Source organism: Hevea brasiliensis, chromosome 11 (genome assembly GCF_030052815.1).
Source record: "Hevea brasiliensis isolate MT/VB/25A 57/8 chromosome 11, ASM3005281v1, whole genome shotgun sequence".
Taxonomy (NCBI): domain Eukaryota; kingdom Viridiplantae; phylum Streptophyta; class Magnoliopsida; order Malpighiales; family Euphorbiaceae; genus Hevea; species Hevea brasiliensis.
Window position 1 is genome coordinate 6459398 of NC_079503.1, and position 10124 is coordinate 6469521.

Sequence of the window (10124 nt, forward strand, 5' to 3'; positions counted from 1 at the left end):
GTCAAAAGCTGACCAATCACATTTCTTTTACACTTTTTTTCCCCTCTTTTTACTTGTGTAACTTGCTTTTACTGTGATAAAAAAAACTTGCTTTTACTGTCATGATTTTAGGATAAAGATGATGTTATTAAAGTTGTATTAATAATTTAATATTCATTTTATAATATAAAAATTAAGAATTTAAATATTAATATTTTTATATAAAAATTTTAACTTTTATATAAAATAATAATATTATTATGATAAAAGTATTTTTAATGTATTGATAAAAATTATTAAACAGTAAAAAATAGTTGAAATTTCTAAATGAGTTGCATAGTTGAGAAATAAATTATTAAAATTAAATTAAAGAAAGGTGGCAAAAATATTTTTTTTTAAAGCTTTTTTTTTATATATTTATATAACTTATTTTTAGTGAAAGGCTTTTTGCACCATAAGTTGAGTTAGTATTTGGTTCAAACTAAATCGAACCGAATCGAATCGAACTAAATCATGAAAATTAAATTACATATTTTAGAAACAAAATCGAATCAAAATGAATGAAAAATTAAATCGAACAGAATAGCTCTATTCCGATTCTGTTCGGTGTAAATTGATCATTTTAATTTTTAATTATTTTTTAATTTAGACTTGATTTTTAAGTTATTTATCTAATTTTGATATTGATTTGAATCTAATAATCATTAATTAATGAAATTAAACAATTTATATATATATATAATTACATATAATTCATAAATTCTCCATAAAAATAAATTAATTTAAAAATTAATAACACTATTTAGTTTAATCAATTTTTTTCTTTTTAAAATCGAATCGAATCAAAATAATTAAAATTTTTATAATATAAAATCAAATCAAACTTAATTATTTTAAAAAATAAATTAAATTATTAAATTAAAATAATTTAATTCGATTTATTCAATTTGAATAGAGTAATATTAACCCCTAAGCATAAGCACCCAATTCATTAAATAATAGTGCATTGAATTGATCACTCACAAAATAATCGCTCCTTAAATTTAAGTATGAGACTTGATGCACATGATAATTTGCCACTCTGACAGTCAGCAGCCTTGTGTTTGGGTTTGAACGACCCTTCTTCTTCTCTATTTAACCCATAATCACTCGATCTCACTCTCATTGCTTTCTAATTCTACTGCACAACCAATTTACAGCCATGGCCTCCATGGCCTGCTTTTCTTTCCTTTCTCTCCTCCTAGCCCTCTCCTTCTCCGCCACCGCCAAGCAAGTCTACATAGTCCACATGAAACACAACACCAAGCCTCAATCATTCGCCACCCACCACGACTGGTACACTTCTAGCCTCAAATCTATCACTTCCACCTCTGACTCCCTTCTCTATGCCTACACCACCGCATTTCCTGGATTTGCTGCCTTCCTTGACCCCCAGGAGGCCGACTTCCTTAGAAACTCCGAAGCCGTTCTTGATGTCTATGAAGACACTGTCTACTCTCTTCACACCACTCGCACCCCTGAATTTCTTGGTCTCAACACTGATTTGGGCCTGTTCGATGGGCATAACACTTTAGATATCGATCAAGCCTCTCATGATGTTATCATTGGGGTGCTTGACACTGGGGTTTGGCCCGAGTCTAGGAGTTTCGATGACACGGGTATGCCTGAAATCCCAACTCGGTGGAAAGGTGAGTGTGAGTCTGCTGCAGATTTCAATGTTAAACTCTGCAACAAGAAGTTGATTGGAGCTCGTTATTTTTCAAAGGGCTACCATATGGCAACTGGAGGTAGTTACTTGAAGAAGCCTAAAGAGATCGAGTCTCCTCGTGACCAAGACGGGCATGGAACTCACACCGCCAGCACAGCCGCCGGGTCTCAAGTGGCCAATGCTAGTTTGCTAGGCTACGCCAGTGGCACCGCCCGTGGGATGGCCACGCACGCGCGAGTCGCGAGTTATAAGGTGTGTTGGAATACTGGTTGTTTTGGATCCGACATCCTCGCAGGCATGGATCGGGCCATTGAAGATGGTGTGGACGTGCTCTCGCTTTCTCTTGGTGGCGGATCCGTTCCGTATTACCGCGATACCATTGCCATTGGAGCTTTTGCTGCAATGGAGAGGGGAATTTTCGTCTCTTGCTCCGCCGGTAACAGCGGACCCAATAAAGCCACTTTGGCTAATGTGGCTCCTTGGATCATGACCGTTGGAGCTGGAACTCTGGACAGGGATTTCCCGGCTTACGCTCTGTTGGGTAACAATAACCGGTTTACTGGCGTTTCTCTCTATAGTGGAACGGGAATGGGGAATAAACAGTTGGGCTTGGTTTACAACAAGGGAAACATTTCAAGCAATTTGTGTTTGCCCGGTTCTCTCGAACCGGCTTTCGTTCGTGGGAAAGTGGTGGTTTGCGATAGAGGAATAAACGCCCGAGTAGAAAAGGGTGCGGTTGTCCGTGACGCTGGTGGGATTGGGATGATACTGGCAAACACAGAGTCGAGCGGTGAGGAATTGGTGGCGGACAGCCATTTATTACCGGCAGTGGCGGTGGGGAGGAAGGCGGGTGATATGATTAGGGAGTATGTAAAGACCCATCAAAATCCAACTGCTTTGTTGAGTTTTGGTGGGACCGTTTTGAACGTGCGGCCGTCGCCGGTGGTTGCGGCGTTCAGCTCTAGAGGTCCTAATCTAGTGACACCGCAAATCTTGAAGCCTGATCTGATTGGCCCTGGAGTCAACATCCTTGCTGCATGGTCAGAGGCTGTAGGACCCACTGGCTTGGAGACGGATAGCAGGAAGACTCAATTCAACATTATTTCAGGTTATTCCCAACGGTCATTTTTCTATAAGGTTTTCGTTTTCCTAAGTTACGTTAGGTTCGGCATGCGAAATTTGCTGGCGTTTTATTGATGTACAAAATCTGTGCAGGAACATCCATGTCTTGCCCACATATTAGTGGAGTAGCTGCATTGCTCAAGGCTGCCTACCCAAGGTGGAGCCCAAGCGCAATCAAGTCGGCCCTCATGACCACCGCCTACGTCGTCGACAACACCAATTCCCCCTTGCGGGATGCTGGGAGCGTTACTGGTGCGCTTTCCAACCCTTTTTCTCATGGTTCTGGCCATGTCGACCCACACAGAGCTCTCTCTCCGGGCCTCGTCTATGATATCTCAACTGACGAGTACGTAACATTCTTGTGCTCGCTTGGTTATTCCATTGATCGTGTTCAAGCCATTGTTAAGCGTCCTAACGTTGCTTGTTCGAGGAAATTCAACGACCCAGGTGAGCTCAATTACCCATCATTCTCGGTGGTGTTTGCGAACAAAAGGGTTGTAAGGTATACCCGAGAATTGACCAATGTGGGGGAGGCAGGGTCTGTATATGAAGTGGCTGTGACTGCGCCACCTGCGGTGGTGGTGAAAGTGAATCCCACCAAACTTGTGTTCAGAAATGTAGGAGACAAAGTTAGATACACAGTGACTTTCGTGGCAAAGAAAGGTGTAAACCAGGCTGATAGGTATGAATTTGGTTCAATAGCATGGAGAAATGCACAGCACCAAGTGACAAGCCCAATTGCCTTCGGTTGGAGGCAGCTGTGAGCTCTTTTTTGAACTTGTTAGTTTGTTCAAAATGGGTTTTCGCTTGTTGGGCCTTTGCTCAAGAAAGAGAGCTTCAGAGAGTCGCAGATCCATGGGAGAAAAACTAGAGTTTGGACTTGTTTTATGTTTTTTTTGGCGTTTCGCCATTAGAAATAGACAACTGGATAAGCCATAAGGTTTATTTATTAATGTATGCTTCCAAAACTAACGTAATGGAATGGCATACAATTTATTAGTGGAATGGTCTTCAGCATACGAGTTTGAATTGTGATAACAAGCAGGTGGAATTGAATTATTGCCTAAATTCAATTGAGGGAATATAATTTTTTTTTTTTTAAAAGGAGGACAATATAAAAAAATTAAGCTATTGAATGATTAATCCAATTATACGGAGCATCACTACTAATCTAGTAATATAAAGCACCAAATCTATGTGACTTTGCTACAATGTTGTACCAAATAATTTCTTTTTTTTTTTTTCCTCTCTTTCATGCTACGGATGAATAATATATATATTTTTTATTTACCCATATGATTGTTTCTTAGAAAAATCATGTTTCGATGGTCGATGACACCTTTAAAATTGGAACTTTTGATCTATTTGTTTTTCTTACTTTTTCCTTTTAGTTTTTGTAAGATGTAATTCTAGATTCATACGGGACTTACAAACCTGTTCCCGTGTCACCCGTCATCTTGAGCCGAAGACAGACGCCGACTAACTCTCATATCAAAGTCTATAACCATGGATGATCAAAGGCCTAGCCATATGGGCTCACCACAACAAGCTCATCTCATATTACAGGAATATGTCAATAAATTGCATAATTAACGTGATGATAAGATATATAAACTCCAGACTCAGAACCTTCCATCGCGTCAATTACACTGTGGACCGCTTGAGAAGGCAAGAATCGGAGGTCCAAAACCCTAAACTTGGATTCATGTTAATTTCCGACCCGTTGGAGCTCTAAAACTTTTCGTTGGAAGGCTAGTGCACTCGTCCTCTCAAGCAAACTAGTCGGATAGGGAGTCTACTATGCCCATCCAACCGATTATTGTATTTCCTTATTGAACTCAAAGTACCAGAACTATTATCATTAAAGGTAATTTAATTGGATCCCACAAATAGATTTTAGTGATTAAGACGGCCCATTTACAGGACTTTACAAATGTCAAGTAAACATTGGCTCCCTAGCTCTATAAATACCGATCATCTTCCAATGGGGAGACCATATTTTACATTATGTCCCAATAGAATCCTCCCTAAAGAAAGCTACTCCAAAATTAGGAGATAGTAAAGTGGTCCTACGAAGTCAAAGTTTGCTCATCCATTCCCATTAATCCAAATCTCTCAGACACGTGTCAACACCTCATATACCTACCTTTTCTTTGTTTATCACCCATGATTATAATTAAACCGTTGTTTACTGCTTTTGGGGTAAAACAAAACTAGTTTTGTTTAACTCTTCATTTCTGTTATAAAGTTCACAGTTGGAGTTGGGATCCATTTTGTTATAGAAAAAGCTTATGAAAAATTGCTTGGCACTTTAATGGTTAAATATTGGGATTTAAAAGAACCAGATGCCAACTCGTACTCTTTCTTAAACCAATATTTCCTGGACCAACATGATTGCTCAAGTGGGAATCGATCCCTGGGCCCTAAATGGAAAATATGTACCCTCAAGCTACTCATCCACGGGGCCATCCCCAAGGAAATAGGGCAACATGACATAACGAATCCTACCCTCTTGGTCTTTGTATAGCGTACTTGTAGAATCTAATATCCCATATTGCAACTATTGAGCGACTAATGCAAGCGACTACTTTTGCACAGAAACTATGTATTATTCTTCACCAGTTGACTGAATGTTCTCTTGACACTATTTATTTCTAATACTAGTAATGGTCAGCAAAGTTGATGCTCTAAAACTTAAATTATTGGTTCTTTGTTTGATAAGCTTACCACTATTGCAACCCTGCTGTCCTTCTTGTATTATTGACAGATAGAAAGCCGGCCCGTATATAACCTTATCTTGAATAGCTATAATTTATAGAAGTGAAGAAAAAGACAACTCCCTGTAGTTTCAGTCTTTGCAGGAAGCTAGAGGCCAGCAGCAACCATCAGCCATCAAGAATATGGCTTGCCAGTTCAATTAATTTGCACCAGTATTTGGTAGGTCCATATATTTGAATTATGGATGTGCATGAATGAATCACCATGTCTCAAGGGTTCAGCTCAAATCTATGATATTTGAAGCCAAGAAAACGAAAATGTTAAATTGCTTCTTAACTCAATAATCCTATGTGGTTTGTGAGTATCATGTGTAATAGTTTTAGCCACATAGACAATTGAATTGAAGAACAACTCCTTGAGAAAGATTTAACAATCTAAGGCAAGCTCAAGCAAGCAAAATAAATTACAAGTTCCTAACAATATACTCTCTGTAGAAATTGAATGGTATTGCTGGAGAAAAGGCTTTTAAATACTGCACGACTCATGTGCTAAAAGAATAGACAACATGGATTACAGCATGTTTTTGTGCAATTGGAACAAAGGCGTACCTCAGGACACTTGGGGCTTTTAGGACATTTAGGAGCAGAGAATGTCCATCTAGGACAACAGCATAACCATGTGCAACAACTGCATTCTGGGAATGAACATCTGCAGCAAGAGCAATCTGGGCACGAAGGAAATCCACACGTGCAGCAGTCACTGCAGCATGAAATGTTTCTACAGCAACTGGATCTAGGACAAGAGCAAGAGCAAGGACAAGAGCAAGAGCAAGGGCAACAGCAAGAGCAAGAGCAAGGGAAAGGGCAACAGCTCCGGCAAGAGCAACACCGCCAATTGGGTGCTGGGCAGCGAATACATGAACAGCAGTTACATAAGTCACATGGATCACAGTTGCAGTTGCAGTCACAACAGCGGGGCAAGTGTATGCGCAAAGAGCATCCCGAGTAGCAGCAACAACAAATCCATGAGAAATTAAAGCAGGGTATTCCACTGCAAGCCACAAAAGCAGATTAAAGGCATGAGTGCTTAATTGTGTGAACTGAAGTTATGTCCTTTTACTAAATGCTAGTCAATCTTATGAGCTGATAAATTGCACCATTTTTTTTTCCCTTTTTAATTTGGAATTGAGTACAATAAAATCATTTTAATATGAAGTTTGAGTAAAATTATTAACTATACTGATAGGGTATATAGATACAGAACATATGTCAAAAGGACAAGAAAACAGTACCACAGCCACTTCCAGAATCGACAAGACCTTCGATTCTTTCGATTTCTGCTTGAAAGGAAAAAGGAGAACATAAGGCTAATATTCCCCGCTTACAAATAGAGAGAAAACATGTAAAGAACAGTGTCAACTTTCTTACGTTGGCATTAAAGGATCCGGGTTAGCAACCACAAATTCAGTGACCCTGCAGAATGTTACTTCAATCAGTTACAACTAGCTGATCACAGATGAACAGAATTTCCACCTATCTCAGATTTATCAAAATATAATCCAACATCGAAAATGCAGCAGTGAGATATTTCTACAGAAAATATTTTGGCGGATTAGAAGTTATGCAAGGCAAATGCGAAACCAACATACTCTTTGCAGCATCTGGATGCGGGCTGCAGACTGTCAACAGATTTTAGTTCCTCCTGCTCAAAGTGAAATGAAAGATAATAAAAACACAAAAAGAACAAGAGAGAATGATTAATGACTTGTTTGCATTGCTTGAGTTCTGCCGGTGCACAAACTTCATGATATGAATTAATAGATACAGACGTTTTAATTGTATTTCTCAGCTTTTATCATAAAAAAGGAAATTACTGATTTTCTATCATTAGTGAAACCTATCACATGGTGTTCAATTAGGACCACGTTCAGACCATAGCCACATCTTCTTTTTACACATATGAAGAAAATCTCTGAGAAAATTTTGGAAATCTGAGATTATGAGAGGATTTACTCTCGGACATGCAAATTTAGTCAAAGAAAATTGACGGAATAAACCCGAAAATAATGTTCTACTATAAATCATTTGCAATGTCTAATAACTTTAAGATGTTCTTGTGTGATTGTTTGCTTCTTAATTTCTACCATCTCTGTTGACAAATATATATATATATATATATATATATATATATAAAATTTCTACTATCTCTGTAATTATTAGTACAAACGTTTTTTCTTAGGCCAGGGAGATGGTCTAATTCCACAAGATACTGTGAATTTTTGCTATGTGAGCATGTAAAGAGCCTACCCAAGAAGTGTTTCTTAGTGCAGGGAAAAGGCTTGAATTTGATGGTTAGGTGAAAATACAGTGAGCAACAATGAGCAGTTTCAGCAATTTAGATAATATTCAACATATAGATTCAATACCATGTCATGATTAGTTACATGTCAGAACCTCATGCACCAGGGCAAAGACTACCCATCCAGAAATGACCAATTTCCATCTTCTGCTTCCTGTGTTTGATGGTTCTTTTTTATGCCTCAATTCAATTTTCTCAACAAGAAAGGTTGTACCTCCAAAAAAATTCGACTTAAAAGAAGAAGTTACCAAGTCTTGCTTATGAAATATTGCCACACAAAAAAATGAGTTTCTCCAATCATAAATTAATAGACCAGTAACCATTGTTGAAGCAGTTTAAATTTTCCTTTCCCCTCTATTTCACTGCAGTCATGCACTTAGTGCACTAAAGAAATTTAAAGAAAAGTAAGCAAATTCAAAACGTACCTCTAGAAAACCAATTTCTCTCTCAAGCATCTGCACCTTAGCCATTTCCCTGCGCTTGCCATACAAATCTGGATACTCAGGTGGAGACTTTGGGCAAGGCGGCGGCAACGAGGGCACCGAGGAAGAGCAACCCGACTTAGCTGTAGCCACTACTCTATAACTTTCTGCCATTTATTCTCTCCAAGAAAACACCAGGAAAAAAAAAAATTAACAGATGCGAAAATGAAACAAAGCAAGTAGTACTAGAAGAAGAAGTAACAAAGCAACCACTAGCAGCAAACAGTAGCGGACAAAGAAGAAGCGGAGAAGAAGAAATGTGAGGTGTGAATGCTATAGCATACGAAAAGTTTAGAGGGTGGCAGAGGCAGTAATTACATGATCTGACAAGGATAATTGCGACCCAGAAGAGAGAAAAAAGAAAGGAAAGAAAAAGAAAGGAGGAAAAAAAGAGAGCAGCGGCAGAAGCTGAAACAAGAGCAGAGCAGGGCAGTACATATGGATGTAAATGTGTCATTTATAGCAGAAGGCGTTTAGGTTGCAGGGCGAGGATTAATGGGGAGTTAAGGGAGAGTAAAAAGAGAGATAATACGGATAAAAAGAGAGTCATTATTGTCACAGACTGTGCGTGTAGAGAGAGAGATCTGGTATTTCTGAAGACACAAACCTTTGTGCATGGTAATAATGATAGTGGTAATAATGGTAAAGACGGCTGTGGAAAAGCCTGCAACTCTGAGTACGAACCCATTTTGCATTTTTGCTTAAAAAAAATGAAAGAAAGAAAGAGTCTTGATCGAATTTGAGTGAGTTTTCAGTCCAGAAATCTCCGCTCCTCCTGTGTCGCTCTGCGTCCTTGTGATGTGGGTGTATTATTTTCTGAGCCAGTGTCTCGCTGGTGGGGTGGTGGATGCAGAGTAGAAGCGAAAAACACGATGAAGTACCTGAGATAGACACGTGATGGCTGCGTAGGAGAGAGAAAAGAGTTTTTTGTGTTAATGGAGAAGGGAGTTGGAATTTTGAACCTCGAATCTGCTCTGATTTTGAGACAAAAGAGAAACTATGACCACAATGGGTAATCTCTTATGATCTTTGATTCAATCAACTCTACTTACTTTTTACAATTCTCACTCACTTGGAATCTTTGCTTTTCCTTCACCCCTCTTCGACTTATATCTTCTTGTTTCAGAATATTTCAGATCTACAGTCTTTTTCTACCTCATCACTCAACACATTATATTATAGTTTAGCAAATGAGGCAATACAATCACAAAGGTACATCAATAATAATTGATTATTCAAGATAATTGTATCTTTGTTCTTGGAGGTTAAAGTCTCACTTGAGTAAACAATTACTAATATAAATTATGAAGCAAATATAGTATTAAGATTCTCTCCAAATTCATAAATTTTCTAATTTAAATCTTATTTGAAGTCAATTGCATTAAAAAATAATAATAATGAAGCAAGTTAAGCACTCATTAATAAATGTAGACTCATAATATTAATACAAGAGGTTGTAATCAAACATTAAAACAAAGTTAAAATTGAGATTTATTGTTAAAATTTTTGATAATATAATTTTATTTGATTATCTTTAAAAATAAATAAAATTACTAATAAAAATAAACAGTTGATAAAAAAAAAAAGAATTATTTAAAAGAAGAGAAAACTAAATTGAAGTGGACGTTTCATAGGTTAGGGAAAGCAACGTGACTGTCGTTCACGGCGCCTTGTTATACTTGCGAACAAAGCAAAAACCACTCTCGGCTTCATCTCATGGATCTAACCAAGCATTTTCATCACGGCCCACTACCACA

General features: G+C 38.0%; 2 protein-coding genes across 3 annotated transcripts; one reads left to right on the forward strand and one right to left on the reverse strand.

Annotated features, from left to right (window-relative positions):
* Positions 1–1059: 1059 nt before the first annotated feature.
* Positions 1060–3814, forward strand: LOC110649536 (subtilisin-like protease SBT1.8). The gene is made up of 2 exons (XM_021804130.2): positions 1060–2795; positions 2903–3814. The coding sequence occupies exons 1-2, from the start codon at positions 1181–1183 to the stop codon at positions 3571–3573; spliced, it is 2286 nt and encodes a 761-aa protein (XP_021659822.2). The 5' UTR covers positions 1060–1180; the 3' UTR covers positions 3574–3814.
* A 1583-nt stretch (positions 3815–5397) lies between these two features.
* LOC110649532 (guanine nucleotide-binding protein subunit gamma 3) lies at positions 5398–9470 on the reverse strand. 2 transcript variants are annotated; one of them, XM_021804123.2, is made up of 7 exons: positions 8975–9469; positions 8311–8474; positions 7176–7228; positions 6955–6999; positions 6819–6863; positions 6136–6577; positions 5398–5815 (listed from the first exon to the last, which is right to left on the reverse strand). In XM_021804123.2, exons 1-7 carry the CDS (start codon positions 9060–9062, stop codon positions 5810–5812), a joined length of 843 nt encoding a protein of 280 aa, XP_021659815.1. In that variant the 5' UTR covers positions 9063–9469; the 3' UTR covers positions 5398–5809. The 2 variants fall into 2 exon arrangements, with proteins under 2 accessions (XP_021659815.1, XP_021659814.1); XM_021804122.2 differs by lacking the exon at positions 5398–5815 and having other exon boundaries at positions 5923–6577; positions 8975–9470.
* Between the last annotated feature and the right edge of the window lie 654 nt (positions 9471–10124).

Coding starts and splice junctions, on each gene's coding strand:
- LOC110649532 (XM_021804122.2), bottom strand. CDS start 9,062: ATGCAAAATGGGTTCGTACTCAGAGTTGCAGGCTTTTCCACAGCCGTC. Junction 8,475..8,974: donor CATTATTACCATGCACAAAG/GTTTGTGTCTTC, acceptor AATAAATGGCAG/AAAGTTATAGAGTAGTGGCT. Junction 7,229..8,310: donor GAGAAATTGGTTTTCTAGAG/GTACGTTTTGAA, acceptor CACTTTGAGCAG/GAGGAACTAAAATCTGTTGA.
- LOC110649536 (XM_021804130.2), top strand. CDS start 1,181: ATGGCCTCCATGGCCTGCTTTTCTTTCCTTTCTCTCCTCCTAGCCCTC. Junction 2,796..2,902: donor TCAATTCAACATTATTTCAG/GTTATTCCCAAC, acceptor AAATCTGTGCAG/GAACATCCATGTCTTGCCCA.